This window comes from Cavia porcellus, unplaced genomic scaffold, assembly GCF_034190915.1.
Source record: "Cavia porcellus strain 051 isolate PalLab524CR breed Dunkin Hartley unplaced genomic scaffold, mCavPor4.1 scaffold_49, whole genome shotgun sequence".
Classification (NCBI taxonomy): Eukaryota; Metazoa; Chordata; class Mammalia; order Rodentia; family Caviidae; genus Cavia; species Cavia porcellus.
The window spans coordinates 2832676-2858435 of record NW_026947532.1 but is presented as its reverse complement, the minus strand read 5'-3'; the positions used below and the strand labels follow the sequence as shown (position 1 = coordinate 2858435).

The following is a 25760-nucleotide window of genomic DNA, read 5'->3' as shown; positions in this document are numbered from 1 at the left end:
ATAAAACCAATCAAAACAGAGCGTTGAATAAAACAAAATGATAAATTGGTACAAAACAGTGAGAACAATGATGGACCTCATAAACAAGACAGAAGGGATTGGCCACAGTCCCTGTACTGCGTTCTGTCATCTCCCGCAGAGATGCCCAGATCACCCGCCGCAGGCCTGCAGTCAGCCAAACCATACGGGCATTCAGTTGTTTTGCACCCCAGTTGTGGTCAGCGCAGCCTGTCCTCCCAACCTGCTGTTGGCTTACGGTGGGGGCGGGGGTGGGGTGGATGGTAGTTCTTGATTCTCAGCCCTGAGGGCCAGCTGGCTTCTTGATGTGCTTGGCTTCTCCTGTGTAATCTTTGTTTACATTTCCCGAGAGGCCGCCCTCTGGGTCTCCACATAGGCGGCGCCCCCCTGAGTTCTGCAGGTGGAAGGGAATTCCCCGCAGTCCTGCGGCTCTGTTCCTCTCTTCTTTGGCCCTGGGCTTTCCTGTCCTGGCTTGAGTGACCTGTCACAAACAGTGGAAGGGGTGTGCACCCTGAAGGCCACTCCACAAAAGGTGACCCACAACACCCATCCACTCCAATCACTCTACCCAGGGCTGCTCCCCAGGCCCCCTTCCCAGAGCTGCCACCACCTCATGTCTTGCGGCGCCAGGGCCAGCGCCGTGTGACGGAGGGCAAGCCAGAGCGGACGCAACAGGTGTTAAAACACCTTTTATGAAGGCATGGCCACATGTGCAGACTGACCACAGGGACCTCCCTGGGCAGTCACAAAGAGGCCAAAGCCCCAGAGCGCTCTGGATGCTTCCCCCTTAATAACTTCCTTGTAAATCTGCCTCTTCCACATCTTTAAAAATGTTGAGGTTAAACTGTGTCTGAACAAACTCTGTAGTGTAGACTGGGGTTTACTGGTTCAGTTTTGCTTAGGAATGACGGGCTGCTTAGGAAGGAGTGTGCCCTTCGGGACTGCCTGTCTCACTGGGAAACTTCTGGGCAGGAGCCAAAAGCGGTGCCCAGGCCCTGTCTCCCTCATCTGTCACTAGCAGTGGGGCCATCGCGTTCCCTCGAGGACCTCCCTCGAGGACCTGGATTCGCTGCCCTTGGTGACGCTTTGTGTTTTTCTTGGACGGCAACGGACAATTCTGACCATCACGTGTCATGGGCAATGATGACCACCAGGTGGCAATGTTGCCTACAAGAGCGCTCTGCTCCTTCTCGTGGTCAAAGGCAAACATGACTCTTTTCTTCCTGTCCAGGGTGCCACATAGCCCAGACGGAGGCCCAGGAAGGAGTACTCAGATTCTGGAGTCCAAAGGAACTTTTTTTTTGGTACCAGGGATCGAACTCACGACTGCGCACTTGCAAGGCAGGCGCTTATGCCAGTAAGCTAAATCCCCAGCCTCAAAAGGAACTTTTTATTTGCAGTGCTGGGAACCGAACCTAGGGCCTTTCCCTCTGCTCCTGCCCCGCAGGACTTGGTGTGGTCAAGCAACCAGCAGCCCCTTCCACCGCTCTCGGTCATCCTGGAGGACAGAATGGCTGTGTACCCGACCCCAAATCGGTCCATCAGGGGCTAGCTGGACACTGGGACAGCCCAGGGGTGGGTCTGGCATCTCTTTAGGGCTTGGGCCTGGGCCAGGAGATGGAGGTTGAGAACTCACTTTGTGACTTCCTGGGTCTGGGAAAAGGGGCCAGGTGTGTGCGTGGGGTGACATGCATGGCGGGGCTGATTACAGGAAACCGTAAGATGGACCGATGTTCTTCCCCAGTGCTCCGTGCCCATACTTGGTATTACAAGGGGTGTAGTTTTGGAAGGGGGCACTGGGACCCCAACCCAGAGACTTACAAGTGCTGCCAGAGCTCCAGCACTGAGCCTCACCCCAGCCCGATTTCTCGTTAGCCGTCTCTGCCCCACAAACGTGAGCTCTGGATGGCCCATCAGAGTCTGGCTCAAGACCCCACCGTGCAGGGGAGCACTTGTTAAATGGGTGCCTGTGTGGGTGCCATGCCTTTCTCTGGGTTCCTCCTGGTCTCTCTGCTCCTGGCCTGCCTTCCCTGCTGTGGGTCCCAGGCAGGACCAAAGCTCTGAGATTGGCCCTTGTCATCTCCTCACCCACAGCCTGTCCTTGGTTCCCAGGCATTCAAGGACACATCTCTATTAGATCAGCCTTTATTTAGTGCCCGGTGGCCGTAGGTGCCAGACTGAACTGAAGGCTTGAATGAGTCAAGTGGTCCCATTGAGAAATCTTTCTCCAGCACTTGCTGTGCGGCCAGCTGGGTGTCAAGGCCTGGGAGGACAGCAATGAGCCAGACAGATGGGTCCTGTACTCAGGAAGTGATGCTCTGATGGGAGATGCCTCAGGGGGCAAGACAGGCCACAGCTGAGGCCACCTGGACACTTTAGGGGTAGTTTTCCTTAAGTAGTATCATCTGTTTTCCTTGAACCCCTTCCAAGGTCCTGCTCAGTTTTCCCAAGTTTTCCGCTCAACTCCTGCTTTTCTGATTAAATATGGGCCACCCAGGGTCAGTCGGTCGGCTGGCTAGCAGAGTAACCAACTCTGCAGAGGATTTTAGTCTTCCTGGAGTCCTAAAGACCAGGCCACTTGTCTCATTTTTTTGGGCCTTTGCTGTGCACCCGTTTGGGGGATTGGGGACTTAGGCAAAGACCCCAACAATTTATAGCCTCAGTCTTAGTCTTAGAGTGTGGGAGAGGATGGTCCACCCTTAGTTTCCTCTAGAAAATGTCAAAGAGTGTCCGTTCATGGGCCAGAGGAGACCATTTGTGAGCAAAAGGGAATGGGCAGACTCACTGGCAGCTGAAGGAGGTCACTCAGGTTTGCTGTTTTCGGAGAAGAAAAAAAGTAAACCCCGGCTTGTGTTCTGAAGCTGCAGTTTTTCTTTAAAACACAACTTTTAACAATTTGATTCCTTTGTGTTTCTAGCTCACTTCATTTCTTCTACCCTATCTCAAGAGAGCTCCTGCAACAGGGGCAGATGAGATGATTTTGTTACAGGATACAGGACCTGATCAGACATGGCTGTCAGAGGAACTTGGGAAGGCCCACAGCTTTATTATGCTGGCCGGCTGACGGGAATCTCAATTCCAAATCATTAGCCCTAAGTCAGCTTTGGGTTTTGATATGTTTGCACACTGCAGGTAGGTACAGAAGGCAGATAACATAATATCCCACAGTTGGTTACACATCTTTATCCTTAGTTGCTAGACAGAATTCACTCTTAGAGAAACAGCAACCTTATGAGGTTACTATCGTACAACTTAGAGGAAGAATCTATCATTGTCTGAGACTGGGCAGAGGTGTCCCTGAAGTAGTAACTCTCTGGGACTAAGCAGTAAAAGAAACATTCCTCCCTGGCTGAGTTACAATTATCTTGCAATTGGCATCCAGAGTGTCAACTCTTTTAAGTTTGTAGCTTTCTAAGCAGGTGAACAGGCTGTCTCCCGGTCTTGTCCTTGAACAGTGTTAGAAATATGAATAGTATTAGAACTAGAAGTTTTAAAATTTTCTCTACATTAAAATAACTTCTAGATTTCACTCTAGAAAGATCACTCGCTTTCTTAAACAGAACCAAGTAGTGCAAGTGAAGCCAGCGGGCCATTAAACTGGAGGGTGGGTCCACTAAAGTTCCAGGCAGTTTGGAATCGGCTTTGCCGTACTAATTCCTTCAATGGGCAGAAGGGGGTGTTGTGTTTAGCAAACAAAACAAACGGCTCAATTAAAGTCTTCGGCGGATATTTACTGTATGTCCCAAATAATTCCTGCTGGCGAGGGTAGGTCAGGGTCTACCTTGTGTAGCTCTGTTGAAATATGTGGAACTTATTTCGAGGAAACTTCTAATCAGGAGCCCTTCTTTCAGAATTACGGCTCCTGGCTCCGTCTTTCACTTGCAATATAAAGACAAATATACATTCGGAGCACACCCCGCGGGCTAAACACTGTCCTAATTAACCACCTGGGCCGCCTGCATCCTGCCCCCGAAGGCATTCTGCGCGTGATGGTAAAAAAAGCATTTAGCACACCCATTGCTTCTCTCCCATCGCCACACAGAACTCCCTAAGGGTTCAGACGCCTCAGAAACGCTTTAGTGAGCTAGCTCGACAATCTGGAAGTCCAGCAACCCGGACACCGGAAATCAACTCCAGATGCCAGGAGGCGCGCCGGAAGTGCGTGTCGGGCCCGCCCCCAATCCCTCATTGGGCAAAATATCAGCAAGAGGCTCGGAATCCGGCCAAATCGTGATTTTCTACTGGACAGCACCCGCGGAGTGGGACCTGGTTTTCTCAGGACTCCTTATTGGCTAAAATCGCTGGTGTCTTTATAACCTTCCCCCTGGCTGGCTGGTAGGTGAGACCGCTCTTGCCCCGCCCCCTCAGCCTAACCTACTCATTTTAAATAAAAAGTCGAGGACTTTTCCGTCTTTTATCCCGAACTCCATGGGGCTTCTGTCCTGGCCTTTGCTCCCCGGAAAACTTCGGGTCTCGCAAAGCCTGAGGATTTAGGGGGACGAGAGCGTAGAGGGAAACCGGAACTATTCCTTTGTGGAACCATCGAGGCTGGGCTTCTGGGGGAGCCTTAGGGGACGCACCTTGGCAGGCCCGGCCAGGAGAGCAGGGATGGCGACGGAGACGGCCGGCGGGGACCCGATGGCCGCCAACCCTCTGGACCTGCCGCGAGAGCGAAGGCTGGTGTGCGTGGAGTACCCGGGCGGGGTGCGCGACGTGGGCAAGATGCTGCAGACCCTGGGTGGCGAGGAAGGCATCTCCCGAGTAAGTAGCCGAGAATCTCCTGGACAACGCGGGAGGGACCGCGCTGGACTGCAGCCGAAGGGCGGGGCCAGACGGCGGGGTGATTCCCTTGGCAACCGAGAACGGCGTGTCCGAGAGGCTAGTGGGCGGGGCTCCATCCCCAGCAGAAGGGTTTGTGCAGAAACTCAGTGGATTCTAGGGCATCCTGTCTGTCCTAAGTTGAAGCGCATCTACTACAGTGTGCTGAGTTACCTCATCCTTATCTCTAGATCACAGGGAGATTAAAAACGAATCAGGTAGGCGTGTCGGCACAGGCCTGGAATCCCAGGACTCTAGCCACCTGCAAGTTGGAGCCCAGCCTGGTCAGTTTAGCAATTTAGCATGATCTTGTCTCAAAGTTATAAATGAATGAATAAGGGCTGAGATGTTCTAAGTGGGAAGTCCCTGAGTTCAATCCCCAGGACCCAAAAGAGGACAAACAAACACCAAAAAATCCCTGTGGACTCGGTTCTTATTAGTTTGAATGATGGTGGTAGAAGACATCTTATTTTGTGCTAGACACTTTCCAATTTAGATGCTTAGAATCTCCCAGGATAGGAACTGTCAGTGTCTGCATTTCAGGATCCAATTGTTAAGCAGCAGCAGAGGCTAGTAAAGCCCTGGTCATCTGGTCCCTTTGTGCTTATTTATTTGTCTAGTCTTGACAGAACCCTTCCTGTCACTAACCCCAGGGGTGATTGTACCCAAGGATAGCATGCCAACTCTGGGGAGGGACTTTTATGACTCCTCCATTCTGCTCTTGTTTCTTGATCACCTCATCTGTGCCTGCAAGCGCATCCTTATTCCACTCCATCAAGGCCCACAGGTGCTTCAGGAAAAGGGGAATCCTGAGGATCAGGGCTCCCTGGGAACCTGCATTCCTGCCCCAAATTGCTCCTAAGTGCTTCCCAAGGGTCAGGCTGTCCAGGGTATGGGGAGTCAGCAGACCAGCATGCAGTGACCTCCCCATGTTCACTGCTGCTGCTTTCAGCCCCCCACACCCGACAGTCCCAGCATCCCTCTCACCCTGTGTGGAGCAACCTGTGTTGAGCGTTACCTGTGGGTTAGGCACCAGGCTAAGTGCTTTATCCTTGTTTTCATTAAATTGTAACAGTGCCATGAGGTGGGGAAAAGTTTTTAAGGAGAAAGAACTAGGGCTTCAGAAGTTATAAGTAGCAGGCCAAAGAGGTTACTGCTGGTTGATTCCATCGCTACAAACCTAGAAGCATCTGTACAGGAGGCTGAATACCACATTCAGCCCTGCAGCAGGATGGGTGGTTTGTGGAACTCATAGCCCCCTGGGCAGCTCTCCTATTCTGCAAACTTCAGCTACCTCTAAGGTAAGCCGAGGATGGTCCTAGCACCTGTGGTAGGAGAGTCAAGTTGTGATGACATTTACAGGGGCGGCTTTTTGGTTTTGTTTTTTGGGGACAGATTGGCCTTAAACTCAACAGTCCTCCTGCCTCAGCCTCCCGAGTGCTGGGATTACAATTGGCCAGGACTTGGATTTTTAAAATGAGTCTTCTGAGTCAGGAATGGTGGCACACACCTGTAATCTCTGGGATTAATCCTGAAGCAGGAGGATCCCAGGTTCAAGCCTGAGCAATTTATGAGACCCTATCTCAAAAAGTAAAAGAAGATTGGGTGTAGCACATTGCAAATGCTCTGGGCTCAATCCCCAGTGCCCCCAACCCCCACCCCACACGGAGTCTTCGGGGAAATTAAGAGCTCAGAAGGGACCAGAGGCTCCCAGCCCTTCCTAGGTCAGCATCAGGCTTTGGCAAGAGAAGAGCAGTCACTCACTGGCTGCATCGCTCACTGCCTCCCTCTGTCCCCCTCTGCCCTGCCACAGATCTACACGGACCCCACCAAGAGGCTAGAGCTATACTTCCGGCCCAAGGATTTGTACTGCCACCCTGTGTGTGCCAACCGCTTCAGCACCAGCAGCCTGCTGCTGCGGATCAGGAAGAAGACTCAGTGGCAGAGAGGGCTACCGGAGGCTGAGGCCCACCCGAAGGTCACCTACGACTTGGAGATCCTGGGCATTGTCTCCACCATTTTTAAATTCCAGGGTAACAACATTTCTGGAGTCGGGGTGTTTCTGGGCCTTTTGTGGTCTCGGGCGGAAGCTGCCGTTTCCACCATTACCTCCTGGCTCTCTCAGCACCTCCCTATAGGACGTGGGTATCAGTGTGGCAGCAGCCAGTTCTTGGGCCCGTGTCTCTCTTGGGTGTCTGCCACTTGTCCACTCTCTCTCCAGGAATGTCTGACTTCCAGTACTTGGCCATCCACACAGAAGCAGGAGGCAGGCACACGTCCATGTATGACAAAGTGTTCATGTCCAAGCCTGAGAAGGAGAGTTTCTTCCACCAGGAGCTGCCGCTCTACATCCCCCCGCCCATCTTCTCCCGCCTGGATACCCCGGTGGACTACTTCTACCGTCCAGAGACCCAGCACCGGTAAGGACCTGGGAAGGTGGCGCTTCATGCCGACATGGTTCATGTTCGGATGCTCATGCTATGAAAAGTGCTGGTTCATGGGCCACACGACAGTAGAATCCGAGCAAATGGACAGGTCCCCTGAGTTACAAAGTGAGCCCAAGGCCAGCCTGAACTGCATAGTGAGACCCTGTCTCACAAAGACAAAAAAAAAAAAAAAAAAAAGAAAAAGAAAAAGAAAGAAAAAAAGGGTAAGCCAGGTGTGGTGGTACACATTTGTAATCTTGGCACTTGGGAGGCTGAGGTAGGAGGATTGCCACAGGTTCTAGTACAACCTGGACTGCACAGTGAGACCCAGTCTAAAAAAACCACAGTAAGTAAATAAATACATTTTTAAAAAGCTAAAAAGGAAACAAATTTAAAAAACAATAGTCAGCTGAATGAAACTGTATGATGGGCACAGTGACGCATCCCTATAATCTCAGCGCTTTGGGAGGCTAAAGCAGAAGGGTTGGAAGGTCGAGTGTTGCCTGGATAACTGAGTGAGTCCCTGTCTCAAAAAATCTAAAAGGGCTGGCATTATAGGACGGCCTGGGTCCAATTCCCAGTACTGAGGAAAGAAAAAGTCGCATGATGTCCATGCTCGGGAATGCACTTCTCAGTGCTCCAGTGGGTGGAGGGCCGAGACGTGGCTGTGTGACGGACGGTCTGGCTGCAGGGTTCCTATCCCAGTCTCCGGGCTTCTGACCTGATGTCCAGAGATGACCGCTGCAGCTGTGTGGCCAGCGTCCCTCAAGGTGTGGTGTGTTCTGCAGCATGTGCCCTGCTGCTTGTGTGTTTCCAGACTTTTTCTTCTTTTTTGTCTTTTTGAGACACAATCTCACCATGCAGTTCAACTTGACCCTAACTCACTTTGTGGCCCAGGCTGACCTTGAACTGACAGCAATCCTCCTGCCTCAGCCTCCTAAGTGCTGGGATTACAAGCTCATGCCACTGCACTCAGTGGTTTTAAGACTTTTTAGAGCAGTTTATGTCCACAGCAAACTGAAAGGAGGGCACTGAGATTTCCCGGATATGAGAAGCCTGCCCATTATTAATGTCCCAGTATGAAATGCATTGACATCCGTATTAACCTGAGTCTGAGTGGACAGGGCTCACTCTCGAATGGGACATACTGTGGGTATGCACAGATGGAGAAGCTGCTGTTTGGCAGCAGCTTGTAGAGATGCCTGTGAGACAGGGCGTTCTCCACTAGATGCTCAAGGGACGGCTGCATCAGGGCTCCTTGGGGCTGGGTCCCCAGCTCCTGTGTCCCACCTGTGGGGCCAGGCTTCTGATGTCGGTGGCCCATTACTTCCTTAGAAGATGCTTCCTTGCAGGTCAGTAAACGACTCCCATGAAAGCCAGCGTCCCTGCCTCCCTCAAGGTGGATGGGGTCTTGAGTGGCTGAGCCTCTCCTGGCTTCGACATCCCTGACTAATGAACACTGGGGCTCTGGTCAGCTTTTCACTGGACTCTGTGCTGGACTCCATGCAATTGCAAGGCTACCAGCTCATGACAAGTGCCCTGCCTGGACACCAGCCTCTGGGACCTCTGGGTCTCATCCCAGGGCTCCTGTGAATTGCTGCTGGCAGTCACCCCGAGACCTCCTCACCCGTGTCCAAGAAAGGGGCCCCCAGATGTGGACCGCTGGTGCGGCACACAGGCTCCTCAGCAGTCTTCTCGGTCCCCAGGGAAGGCTACAACAACCCCCCCATCTCGGGTGAGAACCTGATTGGCCTGAGCAGGGCCCGACGCCCCCACAATGCCATCTTTGTCAACTTTGAGGACCCCGATGTGCCCATGCAGCCATTGGAGGCTGCAGTCCAGACGTGGAGGAAGGCCTGCACCAACCCCATAGACCAGGAGGTGGAGGAGGAGCTCAGGAAGGTGGGTCCGCCCTAGCTGGCTCTGCCGGGCCACCGCAAGTCAGTACTGCATGTTTCCCAGCTGCTCCCGCCCTGCCACTGGTCATCAGCACGTGGGTGTCCCTCTGCTACTGCTGTGACGTGGAGTAGCCGGGACACTAAACCCCGAATCCCAAGGCTGCAGATGCTTCCTAGATTCTTAAGCAGCCGCTCTGGATGTGGAGGAACACAGTGCACTGTGGGAAGTTAGCAGAACCATTGGGCTGGCATCTGGCAGCCGCAGGGGAGCTGACCGTGTGCCAGGCCCCAGGACCTTTAGCACATAGAGCTGGGGCTGTCACCTGGCACCGCACCTTCCCCGGCCACAGGGATGACGAGGATGAAGGGATACCAGGGGCCTCTGCATGTTGTGCCCCTCGGCAGGAGCGGCAGGTCTTCGGCAAGGCATGCCCTGCTGAGCTGCTGGCTCCGCTCACCTTGTCTAGGCTCAGGGCGACGCGTTCCGGGGCTGGGCAGGCAGTTCCTAAAGGACCCAAGCAGCTGTCCTGTCACGTTCCTAGCGGCCTCAATGTCCTTTGGGCACAATGGCCCTACAAAGCTTCTGGGGCCCCTTTGCCTTTTTGGAGTCTCAGCTCAGACCCTTCGGGCTCCTGCGGCTGCAGCCTGTGTCCTATACTTGTTAAGTCCTGCTCTCTGTACCTTTGAGTCCCCCCTCAGAAAGACCTGGGGCTGGACCTGAGCGGAGCCTGGCCGGGAGGGCAGGGGCTGCTGATGCTCATCACTCCCCGGCCTCCACCTCCTCAGCTGTTCGAGATCCGCCCCATCTGGTCACGCAATGCCGTGAAGGCAAACATCAGTGTCCACCCCGACAAGCTGAAGGTCTTGCTTCCCTTCATGGCCTATTACATGGTAAGTAAGGGCCAGTCTGCAGCATGTCCTCCACCCTGAAGTGACATCTTGGGACCACAAACGGCAGGGGCCCTGTTACCTGGCACCACCCCCATCCCAGCCTCCTGAGACTGCTTGTCAAAGTCGGCTGGAAAGGTTCCGTTTCCCGAGTCTGCAGCGTTTCACACAGGCTCCTGGTGACACTACAGGCACATTGGGCCATACTACAGTGTCACTCGGGGTGCAGTAAGGGAGGCCGGGGGAGGCCTTGTCCAGGACCAGCCAGTGGGCAAGACCACACCTCACACCCTCTGCTCCTCCCTAGAGGTGGCAGCAGAGGTCCCTTCCTGTTTTTGAGGACAAGCCCGAGTCCAGAGGACATGTCACACCACAGATTGGCAGCTGGCGAGTGGCAGGGCCACCTGGGCTCCAGCCTGCTTGATCTCAGAGCCTGACTTCCCTGTCAGCTTCCACTTTGACCCAGGCCAGGAGGAGAGCAGGGACTGGGGGCTCTGCGGAGGTGCCTAGATATCCTGCAGAGGAGAGCCTGGCTGCTGAGGAGGGTGCCATGGAACGGGGAGCCTGCATAATATGAGACCATGAGGGCAGATGACAGTTGGCAGGGGCCAGAGTTCTGTGGGACTCCAGAGGACCACCTAGTGCCACATAGCTTCGCCCTTAGACGTAAGTCCTTCAGAGGCACCACTGGGGGACCGGAGACATCTGATCTGTAAGGACAGCAGTGATATGGTCCCTGGTGCCATGGTAGAGGCATCTGGTCTCGCCCCTCCCCTCCAGGGTGTCCCTGCTCTTGGGACTCTGCTGCCTCCTGGTGGGGCTTGGCCCTGGCCCAGCACAGGGGGACCTGGCCTTGGCGCTGGCTCTCAGTGCACTTTTCCTGTCCCCAGATCACAGGCCCCTGGAGAAGCCTGTGGATTCGATTTGGCTATGACCCCCGAAAACACCCAGAGGCCAAGATTTACCAAGTCCTTGATTTCCGAATCCGCTGTGGAATGAAGTACGGTAGGACTGCGAGGGGCTTTGCTTTTTGTCCTCGTGTCTTCCCATTTCCAGGTCTCTTTATAATCAGAGGGTTAATGTGAGTCTGGGAGACTCTGTGGGCCATGGGAGCACAGAAATGAAGGTCCCAGCACAGTTGTGGCTGTGCTGTGGGTGGCCGCCTGTGATCTAGGAACACGAGGCAGGCCCTGCTATGTGCCATCACCCCAGGACCACAGTGAGGCCACACACGCGCACACATGTGCAGGCATGCAGACACACACATGTGCATACACATGCATACACACACTCACACTTGTGTGGTGTCTGCTCCCAGCCTGGGTGGCTGGCGCCCCTCCTTCGAGAGACATTGCAGGAGCCAGGTACCAGCTCCGCCACTCCTGCCCGCTTGCAGGTTTCGGCTCCAGTGACATGCCTGTCAAAGCCAAGCGCAGCACCTATAACTACAGCCTCCCCATCACCGTGAAGAAGACGCGTAAGCGCCCCGGCCCGTGCAACAGGAGGGACCCCGTGGCAAGGGTGGGCGGCAAGGCAGGAGGTGCCTTTGGGGCCCTGCTGGCCATTCCTGCTGGCTGTGGAGAGAGCGGGGTGCAGGAAAATGGGGTTCCCACCCCCCTTCACCAAAGCACTGCCCTTGCCTCACCCAGCCACCCAGCTCATCAGCATGCATGACCTGAAGCAGGGCCTGGGTCCGTCGGGGGTGGCCAGCACCCGGAAACTGATCTCCAACAAGTACAAGCTCAAGGTGGGTGCTCCAGGAGCCCAGGGTGCGGGCCTGGGTGAGCTTGGAGGCTGAGGTGAGGGTGAGTCTGGAGGGACCACTCAGCACCTTTGTGCCCCACCCACCATAGGGGCTCCCAGAAACACAGGGAACACGGGGTGCCGTGAACCCTGGGGTTGTGGAGACTGAGGGTCACTTGAGCTAAGGGTGGTGATGGGACTTGCACAGGGGATCTGGCACCAGCAGCCGCATGCGCTGCCCCTCCTGAGCCCAGGCCTCGAATCCACCACTGGGATGATGGGCGTGCATGTGGGCTCAGAGCCAAAGCAGAGCATCTGGGGTGCAGCTGGAGGCTGTGGGGGTGCTGGAATGGACCCTCATGGGCTCAGCTTTGCCTGTGCATCACCCAGCTGTAGGCAGCACTTCCCAGTACCTTCCCAACTTGGGCTCTGTGCTGTCCCACAGCCCAGAGGAGATGTATCCCTGAGCCACTACCCCCCTCCACACACAGAACCCCCACCACCTCAGAGCGCAGACATTGTGAGGATAGGTGATAGGAGGGATGTGGCCATGCCCTAGCTGCTTGGTGGCCTAGGGGCCGCTCCTCCAGGCTTCACAGACCTTGGCTCCTGCAGAGCCAGGTGGCTTGGCAGCCCCAGTGAGCTGTCTTCTCAAGGGTGCCGTCACAGAGCCTGGGCTGCCTCTGGAACCAGGTGCTGGATGGGGAAAGAGAAAACAGACCCCTTTTAAACCGTGCCTTCCTCCAAGAAAAGCTGTCAAGGCAGCGTGCAGGGGAATGTGGGTGGGCTGCCCAGAGGCCCCCTAAGTCCCAGCTTCCCCATCTCCCTTCCCTGGCCTCCCGGGGAGTCATAGCTCACTTCTTCCACATCTGGTCACCAGCCTGGGTCTCCATTCCTGCCCCAGTCCTGGTAACAACCAACTCCTTAGGCCCCCACGGGAGCCCACATCAAGGGGCTTTCCAACACAGCCTGCCTCGGCCCTGGCTAACCCTATTCTGTCCTCCCCAGGACTCAGTCTACATCTTCCGGGATGGCGCCCTGCCGCCCTATCGCCAGATGTTCTACCAGCTGTGTGACCTGAACGTGGAAGAGTACGTACCTGGGGGGCCTGGGCCACGGGGCGGAGCCTAGGCTCCAGGCAGCACTGGGAAGTGGTCAGGACCATGGTTTCTGCAGCTCTTTTGGGTCATGGCAGCAGTGTGGCACCAGTGGTGCTTCTGTGTGTGGAGGACCTGGGCCCCCAGTGTCCCCTGTAGGAACCAGCCCCGGTGGCTGCAGGGACCCAGGTTACCATGGCACCTTTGCTCACACAAGGGTCCAAAACTCACTTCCCTCAGCTGAGCAGGATCCTGGAAACCTTTTGTCCACTTGTTCTTAGTGATGCTTAAAGAATTGGAGGCTCAGCCATCAGGACAGGAGGTCAGGGTGGCCCGTCCTGTGTGGCTTGACATCTGGGTTAGGCAGTGACTGTCTCCAGAAAGGTATGCTTGGTGACACCTGGCTTGGTATGCGGTTTGAGGTCCCAAGGAGCCAGCTGGGACTGCCCGCTCCCTCCAAGACTTCCCTCTGAGCGCCATTTCTGTCAGCACTGTACCACCTCTGCCCCGACTACCCACTGGCTCCCATGGGCCAGGCTGCCCTGGAACTTCAGCTCTCATGCCAGCCCCTGCCCGCAGGCTGCAGAGGATCATCCACCGTAATGACGGGATGGAGACTCTGTGCACAGAGCGGGATGGGTGGTGCCTCACTAAGACCAGTGATGACCTGCGGGACACCATGTCCCTCATGATCCGGCAGACCATCCGCTCCAAGAGGCCAGGTGAGAGCCACACTGGGCGAGGGAGGCCAGGAGCTTGCTCCTGAAAGAGGTTCCCGGCAGATCCTCCTGCATTGCCTTCCATGGGTGGGAGGCCTTGAGAGCCTGGCCTAGCCCAGTGGCCACATCCTGGTTGCCCACCGAGGCAGCCTGGCATGGGAGTTGGGGCCCTGAGTCCTGGGGTCTGAGACAGGCGGTGTACAGGGGGCAGTGGCTGCAGTCTGAGGCCAGGCCTCCCTTCCTTACCTCACTTACCGGGGGCAGTTTTTCCAGCCTGTTTGGGGGCCACTGTGAAACCCTGCACCGGGGCACCCACAATCTTATTTCTTCCTGGCCCAGCTCTCTTCTCCAGCCCAACTAAAACTGAACGTGCAAAACAACCGCTGATGTTTGAGTCTGGGGAAGAGGAGGAAGAGGAGGAGGAGGAAGAGGAGGAAGAGGAAGACTTCAAGGCCTCAGATGGGAGCGACAATGAGATGGAGACGGAGATTCTGGACTACGTCTGACCAGGCCCTGGCCCCTCAGGCTGACAAGGCGAGACCAGTGTCCAGCTCCCACTGTGAGGGATCAGGGAATACACGGTCCCCACTGCCAGCCACCATGGTGAGAGTGGCCCTTAGAGAAAGCCCAGGTTCTGGCAGAGCAGGCCCTGGGCCTAGCTGTGACCTGCTGCTCAGTTCTGCCCTCTGCATGGCTGGGGACATCCTGGCTCCATGCTTCTGCACCCTGCCTGGGCTCAAGGCCTCTCAGGCTGAGCCTACCCAGAGCCAGAGGCGGAGATGGCACAGTGTGTGGCAGGGCCATCTTGGCTGGGTCTTGTGACTCTGGTGGCATCTCTATGCCACGAGGAACCTGGTCCATGGTCACCAATGGCCAAGGATAATCCCCGGTTTGGGGTCATGCTGTAAAGGCTCGGCCCAGCCAGAATTGTCCTACTAAATCAGTCTTGCAGGGAGTCTTGGTGTCCTGGGACAAGGTTCGGGGAGTTTCCCCTGCTTTGGGGTTCCCGCAGCACCTCCGTTGCTCCTTTCCTTGTTTGGGGGCGAGGCCCATGTGCCTCTCTAGCTGGATGAGACAAGGACGCACTCGTGCCTGACTTCCCCGAATGGACACTTGGGTCCCTGGAAGCAGTTTCTGGTGACCTGTTCCTCCTGGCATGGAAGCAGAGACTCTCCTGTCCCTGCCACGCCCGCCTCCCTGGCACCTACCTCTGTACAGTGCCCTCCAGAGCCTGGGGGCAGCAGGGTACCGAGCCACAGATGGGTCATCAGCCCCATTCTGTGTGTGACCCCCCCAGGTAGCTCAGTACAAGGACCTCAGGCCAGCCCCTTCCTGCTGGCTGGGTTCCTGGGAAACCCCTTCTTGTGGCAGGGCTGGAACACTGGTGGCCTTGGTCTCTGCACATCTGAGGGAGGTGCCCAGGCGGGGCTCCCCTCACCCCCTGCAGCCAGGCCTCACCCACCCGGAGCCCAGGCTGCAAGGGCTTCCCAAGGTCTAGCTGGGTCGTAAAAAGCACCATGATTCCTCTCCCAGAAACCCCCCTTTTCAATAAAAGCTTTTCATTATTAAAACTGTCAAACACGCATAGAAGTCCTGAGTATCCTCACAAGAACTGCACCTTTTTTCAAAGTGCAGCTGTTCCTCGGGGAACAGGGCATTTGTATCCTTCTAGTAATCTCGTAAGGCGAAACATTATCTGTGGAAAATGCGTTTACTACTCCTGGCCTTGCGCACCTGGAGCCTACTCTGAGCACTTGTGTTAGTCCAGGATTGGGCAAAAACCACTGGACCCAAAGTTCACAAAGTGCCGAACAGCTCCTCCTCATTTACTGACCGCCATACAGAAGAAAGCAAAGAACCCAGAGGTGGTATGGCTCTGCGTCCAGGCCATGGCAAAACCGAACAATTCCAGGTCCTACCCTGCGTGGCCAGCAGTGAGGCTCGCCCTCGCCAGCTCAGACCATGCTGAAACATGTCTCAGTCAGCTGTAAGGTGCTCCTCGAGGGCCACTTTGTCTGTTGTTGGCTGTGGTGGCCCCAGGGCAGCTCCCGAAGGCTTTGGACACAGCCCTCAGCTCCTGTCTCCCTTCTTTCTTGGCCATGTGGCTGCCCAGGCTCCTGCCGTGCAGTTCCTGCCCCAGGCTGCCAGCCAGGTCTGCCGTGGGCCTTCTTTGAATGTTGGCTTTCCATCACTGTGACAAAAATACCTGGGACACTCAAGGGCTGGCTTGGGACCCCAGAAGGGAGGCTTGGGTCCATGGACAGTTTGGGCCTGTGGTGGCCTGGAAGTGAGGAGAGGGGAAGCCTGGGTTCTAACATCTGCTCTGAGGGCGACCGCGGTGGCCTAACCTCTGCAAGGTGCTGCCTTCCAACCGTGCCCTAACTGCCCACGAGTGCCATGGGCTGGTGACCACACCTCAGCATGGGACCAGGGATACTCCAGTTCTGCACCACAATGCTGGACACTAAAGGTCATGTGTCTTTCCTGCCAGGGCTTTTGAATATACCAAACTGAAAATGTTCATTTAGTTGGTTGGGTTTTTTTTCCTTTGTCTTTTTGAGACAAGGTCTCACTATGCAGGTCTTGAACTTACAGTGATCCTTCTGCTTCAGACTCCTGAGTGCTGGGATTATGGGGGTCCACCATGTCCAGCTTTGAAGATGTTTATGTAGTTAACAGGGACAAAAAAAATGGAGTTCATAACTATATTTCCCAAGTGAAATATATGACTATAGGTTTTACTGCTGATGTAAAATAAATAAATGTAAAATTTATTTCTTGCTACTTATGACAAAAAAGTCTTGATTGCTGATGATACCGCTGTAACGATTATCTTTCTCCTATAACATACATGTAAGGTTTTCAAAATAAAAGTACATTAAGTAGCAAGATGTGGTAGCCAGTGCCTGTAATCACAGTGCTCTGCAAGACCGAAGCAGGAGGATCCAATGTTTGAGTCCAGCCTGGGAAACTTAGTAAATATAGGAAGAACCTATCAAAAAACTTTTTTAAAAATGTAAAGGACTGGAGATTTGTCCAAGGCCCTGGGATCCACCACACACACACACACACACACACACACACACACACACAGACACACACACACGAAAAAAATCACACCACCCCTCACCTCTGTGCCCATCCTCTTCCCTCAGCCAGCTGAGCCCCCGGCTCCTTGCTCCGGGCCTGGCTACTGCTGGGCTCTCCTCAGCGCCAGCTTCCAGGCTAAGCCATAGCCCCTTGCCTGCTGAACATCCACCGGAGCCTCTTGTCCCCTCTCCTGGCCTATGCTGCTCCCAGCACACAGTGCCCACCAGGGGCTGAGGTCAGCGCTCCCAGGCCGAGGAGTCAGCTCCGTGCCAGAGCCCAGGAGCAGGCAGACATCTGCCCCGAGGCACACACTGTGCAGCCCTAGGGGGTGGTGAGGTCTCAGGGACAAGGCCAGCCTGGATTCTGGAGGTGGCCTCCAGCCCTGGCTTCTGAGCCAGACACAGGACACCCCGTACCCAGCCACGTCCCATGCCACCTGCCCCTGCTCCCAGGTGGGTGGTAACCTGCACAGGTGCCCTGTGGCCCTGGGAGCAGCCCGTTCCTGGGAAAAGGGCCTGGCCTCTCACCTGTTCCCAGCAGTGTTTGATGCTGAGCTTGTGCCTGTGCATGGGTGAGACTTTGGCCCCCTGCTCCATAAATACCCGGGGCATGGGGGAAGGCCAGCAGAGGTGATGTTCAGAATGGGGCGAGTGCTGCTGGCCATCGTGGGCCTGGCCTGCTGCTTGGCAGTGGCCGGTGCCGCCAAGGTAAGAGGAGCCCTGCAGAGGCCCAGGGCTGTGGCCAGGCCTGGCCCTCTCACTGTGTCCACTGAAACAGATCTAGGAACTAGGGGCCAGGGCCCGGAGGAGGGAGGACAGTGCATCACAGCAGAGGCAGGGAGCTGGACCTCAAAGCGAGCCCATGTACACCCTGGGCACTGAGCTGCACAGGCCCTGCCCGGCTCCTGCCATTCATGTGAGGCCCAGATAGCTTCCAGCTGGATTTGAATTCAGAGTCAACGAAAGAAGTGTGTAGGATTCACACCTCCCATGCAATATGTGGAACAGTCACACAAAAATATCTGCCCTGAGTGAAATGCCAAGTGTGCTGGAACCCAAGATGTCCTTCTCGCCATGTCTGATGGATTTTTCTACGAAGCCTCGAGGATCTCAACTTGTTCCCATTTTACAGAAGGAAGCAGATGCCCAAGGCAGAGAAGCAATTTGCCCAGCATCACAGAGCAGCCACTTCCCTTCCCAAACTGGGACCTGAGACCTGCTAAGGACAAGACCGGGCCTGGTTCCTGCTGCAGCCTCCTTCCCATGATCCTCTTAGAGAGAGGGAGCCCCACCCTCTGTGTGCAGGGCTGCTCTGAGGGCTGAGGTCCGGAGGCTGCACCATCGATTTCAGCCTACATGCACATTTGCCATTTCTCTCTATCGCCAGCATCCACGTGGAGATGGTAGAGTTGGGGGCCAAGCCCCACCAGCCCCAGCTGGGCAGAGGCCTCCACTTTGCTTACTGAGAACATGGGTTGGCCCAGCTTCCTCTAGAACCAGGAAGCAAGACACTAGCATGGGATGCAATGACCAGGAATCAGGGGTGGGGTGTGGGCCCAGGAAGCCAGCCCCCCCCCACCCTGGACAAGTGGCCAGCTGGCCTTGTCTCCCCCTCTGACACTGTCTCTGGGAGGGCCTCGGCACCCTGGAGCCTGCTCTGGCCACCACTCAGGATTCAGGCCACCCTGGACAAGGCCCCCTGACCCTGCCATGTCTCCCTGCAGCTGGGTGTCGTGTACATGGAAGGAGGATTCATGGAAGATGTCAATAAGAGGCTCAGTTTTCTAGGTGACAACTCTGTGGACATCTTCAAGGGCATTCCCTTCACTACCACCAAGACCCTGGAGAACCCAGAGCATCACCCTGGCTGGTAAGGTGAGGACACACAGGGCTGCTGGGTGCCCCTCGGTGGGTGGTGAGGGAAGCTGAACCCTCATGCCATCTGTTCTTGCTCCCTGCCAGGATCCTGTAGGCCACAGACTTCAAGGAGGAATGCCCACAAGACACTACCACCTATGACAGCTCTCATGAGGACCAAGACTGCCTCTACCTCCATATCTGGGTCCCACAGGGCAGAAAGTAAGGTCTGGCCCTGCACCCAGTGGGAACCCCCAGGCCAGAGCCGTGGCCCTGCACTGGGTGATGGGAGGGGGCTGCCAAGCAGAAAATCCCTGCAATTGGTTCACAGGCCAGGGTAGGGGGCTCCACCATTTGTCCCTTGGCAGGGGAAGGGTGCCCACTGCACAGGGCACCGACGGAGGATTGAGTGGGAGATACGGGCCAGGCACTGGGGTCATCACTGTCCCGCTCTTGGGCTCAGGATTCGTCCCAGGAGACCAAGAAGAAGACGGTGGTGGACCTGGAAACTGACATCCTCTTTCTGATGCCCAGCACAGCGCCAATGCCAAGTGAGGGTCTGGGGAGAGGGTGATTTCTTGGGGGCGGTGTCCTGGACACTGCACTGGCCAGCTGTGGCAGGCCAAGCAATGAACGGAGCCTGAGCGTCCCATGGTCAAGGCAGGAAGGGAGGCAGATGAGGGCCCCCGTCCTGTCCAGGGAAAGGAGGCGTGCAAACGCACCTGGAGGACAGAGAGCTTAGGGACACCAAGTCTCGGGAGGAAGGTGCCTGCCCCTGTTCCGAGCCGTGGTCGCTTGGCAGCTGGGAGAGTTTTATTCTCTGAGGTCAGGAAACGAGTGAGATTACAGCATCTTGGGGGTTGCCCCCCCCCCCCCCGCCACGCTTTCCTCTCCCCGGGTGTAGGAGGCCCCGTTTCCCTGTGAGTCTTGGTGGGGACTGCCAGGCCTCTCCCTGCTCCCCAGCTTCCCTGAGAGCCCATCTGTGGCTGGGCAGCCTCTTGGGGAGTCAGCTCCAGCCCCGCCCATGTCTCCTCCCATCAGGAGTGCCAGGACCTCCGCCTGCCTCTTCTCTGTGTCCTCTTGGGAGCCTGGCTCCCCGCACAGCTGGGTGTAACCACGCTGCAGAGCTCACCTCTGTCCACGTAAACCCTTTTCTACCTCTCTGCCCCAGACAGGACTGTGTCCAAGGCCATGATCACCCACTGGACCAACTTTGCCAGAAGTGGGTAAGGCGTGGACACAAGCCTGGGGGCCAGGGCAGCAGGCACAGTGGCCCCTCCACCCAGGCCCTGCAGCCCCTGGGTTCTAGTCCACTTCCCTCGTATGACAGCAGGGAGATGTTGGACAGGATACTTAACATCCTCAAGCCTTAGCACCCCTCACTCTGCAGGGTCCCGACCGTGGGCCACTCTGTGGTGCCCGCACACTGGTACCCTACACCATGGAGGATGGCAACTACCTGGACGTCACCAGTACGATGGGCAGTGACTCCATGAAGCAGCCCCTGAGGACCCTAGCCTCCTGGGCACTGCCCATGAGGACTGATGGTGCTCCCTGTGGGTGACTCTGAAGCTGCCCTCATGTCCCCTGCAGATGACTCCTGAGCATCTCAGATGACTGCAGCCTTTGGTTTCTAGTGCTCGTTTCTGGTCCCACATGGCCATGGTGTTGGTTCCCTAGGTGCAGTCCTCTCTCCAACTCTCCCTAAATAAAACCCAACTCTGCACTGCCCTCTGTCCTGGCTCCATGACAGGGCTATGGGAAGGAGAGGCCATAGGTAATTCTTAACAGCAACAGGCTCTCGGTCCACGTCACCCCATCCTCCTGGCCGGTCCTCAGACGCCAGCAGGTACATGACACTGTCCTCATTGTAGGGAAGAGGGCCTAGAGCCCTGTCGGGAGCAACTGGGGCCAGCGTCTTTGCTGACAGGAATCAGCGCTCTGATCCCGATGACCCCCCTCAGCCTCACCCAGAGGTCTTAGCGGGATGCATGGCCACCAGGCCTCTGGTGGAGTGGCAAGGCCAGCTGGGGCACCGTGGGTGGGCTCGTGGGTAGAAGGATCAAGGGAAGCAAGAGCCCGGCTCTAGAGGCAGAACACTTTTGCCCTGGCCCACTGCAGCCTTAGCAGCTGCATCTCAGGTCCGCAAGGACAGGGAACCAGCAGGGGGAGTGGTCTGAGGCTGGGCAGGCTGCAAGGGTTCCTGCAGGGCTCCATCTAAGGGACAGGGAGATCACAGCTCCTCTGAGGGACAGGGATGGAGACAGCAGAGTCCTGCTGGTTCCCAGGCTGGCGTCTTCCTCAGGCTTTCTCTCCTCATGTGTGTCTCATCTCTCTGCAGTTTTCCTTACTTAGGGCTGAATCCCTAACTATGGCTTGGAATCCGCATGTTCTTACTTGGCAATCAGAGACCTCCTGACACAGCACAGGCTGAGCCTTTTCTCCAAAGCTGTGGGAAGACAGTTACCGACTTGTGTCCTGAAGCGTCCATGGCAAATGATAATTTTAAAAATTGTATAAAAATTCATATAACATAGAGGAGAGGGTATAATCCTAGCCCCTTGGAGGCCGAGGAAGGAGAATTACAAATCAGAGGCCTGTTGGGAAAGTCAGTGAGACCCAGGCATGGCTGTGCACACCTACGGTGTCAGCACTCTGGAAGGCCGATGCAGGAAGGTACCATGTTTGAGAGCAGCAGGAGAATTCAGTGTGTTAGTACAATACTATCACAAAACAAACTAACAAATCCCCCTCAAGAGGGCTGGGAATGGATGTCAGTACGAAAATCCAGGGTTCCATTCCTGGTAACACACACACACCACACACACACACACAGAGCCTAAAGTAAACATTTTAAAAGTAGATACACATTGCATTAGTGCTTAGAACTTGTCAACCTTCATTTTTCCTACAATGAGCCTCCAAGGCTCAACATGAGACAGACACACAGCAACGGAAACACAGGCACAGAAGCCAACAGGACACCTCCCCAGCTCCAGCGGCCCTCACAGGAGAAGGAACCAAAATCATTCCCAAGGACAGCAGCCGAGGTTCGGTGAGGCATTCGACAGGGTCACAGCAGATGTAAGAAGCACTAAACTAAAGAAAACCATCAGCCTATAGAAGACGCTGGGAAAAGACTAAAGAACAGGAGCCCCCGACCATGCCTGACCAGGACAGAAGACAACGAGTCCATACAGCGGCTTCGAAGAGAAAGTCCGGAGACTAAAAATGCTATGGGACCAGTGAGGACAGGACCAGAGACAGCACTGGCGCCACTGCCAGTTAATGACACAGACCAGCAAAACAACCAGAGACCCTGGAAAATGGACCCAGCAGCTCCTAGATGAAGACTGAGGGAAGACTGACTAGAAATATTTTCAAAACAAGGCAAGAACGCAAATGACATTAAAAGGGAAATAAAACTGTTTTTGGAAATAATAGACAAAAACTTTCCAAATAAGATCAAGGAATTTAACACACAGAAAAGTGAGGTATATACAACCCCAATGCCACAACCAGAAAACCTCGGTATAATACGTCACGGTCCGAATCTCAGGTGTTCACACAAGAACAGAATCCAGAAAGCTCTTGGAGAAGAGCAAGCATCACTTAGGAAGGGAAACTCCAGAATTATAGCAGTGTCTGCCACACAAACCTTAAAGGCAAAGAAAGCTTGGAGTGAAATGTTTCAAGCCCTAAAAGAAAATAATTTCCAACCAGGCTGATATTTCTTGCAGAATCATTTCAAAATTGACAGAGAAATAAAATACTTTCATGATCAAGAGCACCTAAAGAAATTCAAGACCACCAAACCAGCGCTCGCAACATTCTCAAGAATACCCTAGAAAGAGTTGGTATAAAAGCTGACAACTAACAAGTCTATGAGAATCAGCATGTCAAAGCGGGCAAGCAGTTAGGTAAAAGGGAACACAATCAGCAGCAGGGGAAGGAGGCAGGAGTAGGTCAGAACCTCCTGGGAACACCTCTCAGTGTGAGTGGTCTCATTTCTCCAATCAAAAGACAGACTGGCAGAACGGGCCAAGAAACAAAATTCACATGGAACACATATAACCCAAAAAGGAACTCATAGACCAGAAATTAAAGATGGAAAACAATATTCCACATCATAGAACCTCGAAAAAAAGCCTGTGTAGCTATTTTAAATTTAGACAAAGTCTACTCCAAGCCATAACTGACTGAAAGGGACAAAGAACGTCACCTTAATCAATTAAACTGCCCCAAAGAGGGGGCTAACAAGATTAGTGTCTATACACTGGACAACAGTGCACCTAACTTCCTATGACAAGTGCTACTGGACGTAAGGGTTCAGATAAACACAATGACAATTATAGGAAGGGGCCTCAACACCCCACTGAAACACACAGATCATCTAGACAAACAAACACAAAAACAAAGAAATGCCAGGTTTGAGCAAAACCTCCGAACGAATAGATCTAATAGATATCTGCATAGCTTCCCACCCAACTACTACAGGATACATATTCTTCTCAGCTGGACATGGCACTTTCTCCCAAATAGCTCATGTACCAGCTAATAAAATGCTTTTACATTATAAATGAATCTAAAAGAGTTGAAATTATGCCATACATCTTATCAGACCATAGTGTGATGCAGTGAGGAATCAGCATCAAAAGAAAACATGGAAATTATGCAAATACACTTTTTTTTGGAACGAGGATCAAACTCAGAACCTTGTACTTGCCAGGCAGGCGCTTATGCCACTGAGCTAAATCCCCAGCCAACAACACACTCTTAATAAACAAGGGTTGCAGAGGAAATAGAGGAAGAAATGAGACAGTGTCTAAGACTAAATGACAGTGCCCGTGCACACAGCAGAACTTAAGGGACACGGAGAAAGCAGTCCCAAGAGAGCAGTTTATAGCTGTGAATGCTCATGTGGCAACAGCAGGAGGACTCCACATCCATAAGCGAGGGATGCACTGCAGGGTCCTAAAAACACCAGAGTGACAAACCCAAAGGCTGTACAAGGAAGAGTGTTAGAAAAATCAGAGCAGACTTCCGTGAGACTGACATAAAAAACAAAACAAAGAATTAAGGATTTTAAGAGTTGCTTTTTCACAAAAAAAACAAAACAAAGCAAAACAAACAAAATAAGGTAGACAAAAGTTTATCTGATGTAACCAAAAAAAAATTTTTTTTTATAGGACAGAATTGGCCCTGAATCAAGGCCAGCAGCTTCCTGATGCTGCTGGTTTTAAGCAGCATCATTAAAGAAATGTCTTTCTATGGTCTGTTGGCCATTTCAGAACTTAGGCAGTGAAATGGTCAATTCATTAGAAAGAAACAGCTTGAAGCAACCCCCACCCTCGGGAGCAGCTGTGAGTGTGGCAGGCGGCGGCCCAGGACAGGAGCCACTGGCATTTACTAGTACCCGAGCCATGCTGGGACCTGGCACGCTGGAAAACCAAGCAGCCCCTCCCCACCGCCTGTTTTGTTTTGTTGAGCTTCAATCTACATGAAAGTATGGACAGCTATTTTGAAGAGAATGAGGGATTGTACGACAGCCATTAGTGACTTCCTGATTGTCTGGTTTTGAAGACCTAAAACGCCTTCCTCATTCTGTTCGGATTAGTTTTATACTACGTTGTTTTGTATGAATTCTCGGTATGTGAAGACATGGACAACTATTTGGAAGAAAACAAGAGACAATATGATAGACAGTGAATATGATAGACAATATGAAGATTTCAGGTTGTCTAGCGTTGAAATTTATATTTCTTACATTGCTTTCTTATATCCTATTTTGTTGTGTTTAATTTTACTCCCTTTAAAATAAAAATGAAATAAGTTTTAAAAAATAGTGAAAAGAGTCAAATCCATGCAACTGGGAATGAAAAAGGTGAAATCACAGTGGACATAGCCAAAATAAATAAATAAGTAAATAAACCCAAAAATGATTCACTGCAACCGCAAACCTCCACCAATAAACCAGAGGATTCAAAAGATGCAGATAGATTCCCAGAGGCATGTGGATTACTAAAACTGAATAAAAAAGACTTAAAATTCCCGGCTAATTAAATATCAACAATGAAATTGAAGTGGTAATCAGTAACCTACCAAAAAGAGTCCAGGTCTGGACAGGTTTGCTGCTGAATTCTACAAAGCGTCAAGGATTCTAACACCAGTTCTCCTGGAAGTTTTCTTTTTCTTTTTCTTTCCTTCTTTCTTTTTTTCTTTCTTTCTTTTTTTTTTTTTTGGTACCGGAAATTGAATTCAGAACCTTGCACTTGTCAGGCAGGTGCCCCCCCAGTTTTTGAATGAAATTGAAAGGGAAGGAATACTCTCAAGGTCATTCCTACAAGCTTTCATTACCTTGATTCCAAAATAAAATATAATAAAATAAAAAAATAAAATGATTCTTAAAAAAAAAAGATACCAGCAAACAGAATGCAACAAATCATCAAAAAGACCAGATATTGTGACCACGAAGGCTTCGTCCCAGGTATGCAAGGATGGTTCAACCTAACTGAAGTGATAAATGGACTATATGACATAAGCAGAAGCAAAGAGAAAATCACATGATCATCTCAACAGATGAAGAAAACACACTTGACAAAATCCACCACTCAGGGTTTAGCTCAGCGGCCTGCCTGGCAAACATGAGGCCTTGAGTTCAATCCCCCGTGCCAAACAAAGAAATAACTCACCATCCTTTTGTGATTAAAAAAAAAAAAAAAAAAGGAATTTAGTGGAGGTGGGTGATATCTCAATCATAAAACCCTTTTATGAGAAACCTATTGTCAACATCCTATGCAATGGGGAATAACTAAAAGCTTTCCCTCTAAAATCAGAAACAAGACAAGTATGTCCACTCTCACTGGTCCTCTTCAACGCTGTATGGGAAACATTAGAAAAAGCAGTCAGCCCAGAAAAGGAGTAAGAAGGCTGAAGCCAAGCCCTGTGACTGGCAGCTGACACAATCTTCATCGAAGAGCCCTCAAATCCACGAAGAGGCTCTTGGAGCAGCAGAGGAATGATCCAATTTAGAATGTACCAGGGCACAAAGTATTCAGCACACAGCACTCTGTAGCGTTCCATCCATTGGAAATGAACCCACAGAGGCAGAAATGAGAGAAAAATACTATTGGCAATAGCACCACGAAAGATTAAATACTTAGAAGTTAGTGTAGCCAAGGAAGAGGAGGCCTCTACAGGAAAACCA

At 53.2% G+C, this 25760-nt stretch overlaps 1 protein-coding gene and 1 non-coding gene across 2 annotated transcripts; both read left to right on the top strand.

Moving 5' to 3' along the window:
• The first annotated feature begins 4362 nt into the window (after nt 1-4362).
• Gtf3c5 (general transcription factor IIIC subunit 5) lies at nt 4363-15186 on the top strand. Its single transcript, XM_003470757.5, has 11 exons — nt 4363-4779; nt 6650-6869; nt 7058-7256; nt 8969-9164; nt 9947-10051; nt 10939-11053; nt 11445-11525; nt 11698-11795; nt 12800-12882; nt 13468-13610; nt 13947-15186. Exons 1-11 carry the CDS (start codon nt 4627-4629, stop codon nt 14111-14113), a joined length of 1560 nt encoding a protein of 519 aa, XP_003470805.3. The 5' UTR covers nt 4363-4626; the 3' UTR covers nt 14114-15186.
• Nucleotides 15187-23749: 8563 nt separating this feature from the next.
• LOC111757111 (small nucleolar RNA SNORA2/SNORA34 family) lies at nt 23750-23887 on the top strand. The gene has a single exon (XR_002791494.1). It is a non-coding gene; the product is annotated as a small nucleolar RNA SNORA2/SNORA34 family (small nucleolar RNA).
• Nucleotides 23888-25760: the final 1873 nt, after the last annotated feature.

Coding starts and splice junctions, on each gene's coding strand:
- Gtf3c5 (XM_003470757.5), top strand. CDS start 4,627: ATGGCGACGGAGACGGCCGGCGGGGACCCGATGGCCGCCAACCCTCTG. Junction 10,052..10,938: donor CCTTCATGGCCTATTACATG/GTAAGTAAGGGC, acceptor TCCTGTCCCCAG/ATCACAGGCCCCTGGAGAAG. Junction 11,796..12,799: donor CCAACAAGTACAAGCTCAAG/GTGGGTGCTCCA, acceptor TGTCCTCCCCAG/GACTCAGTCTACATCTTCCG.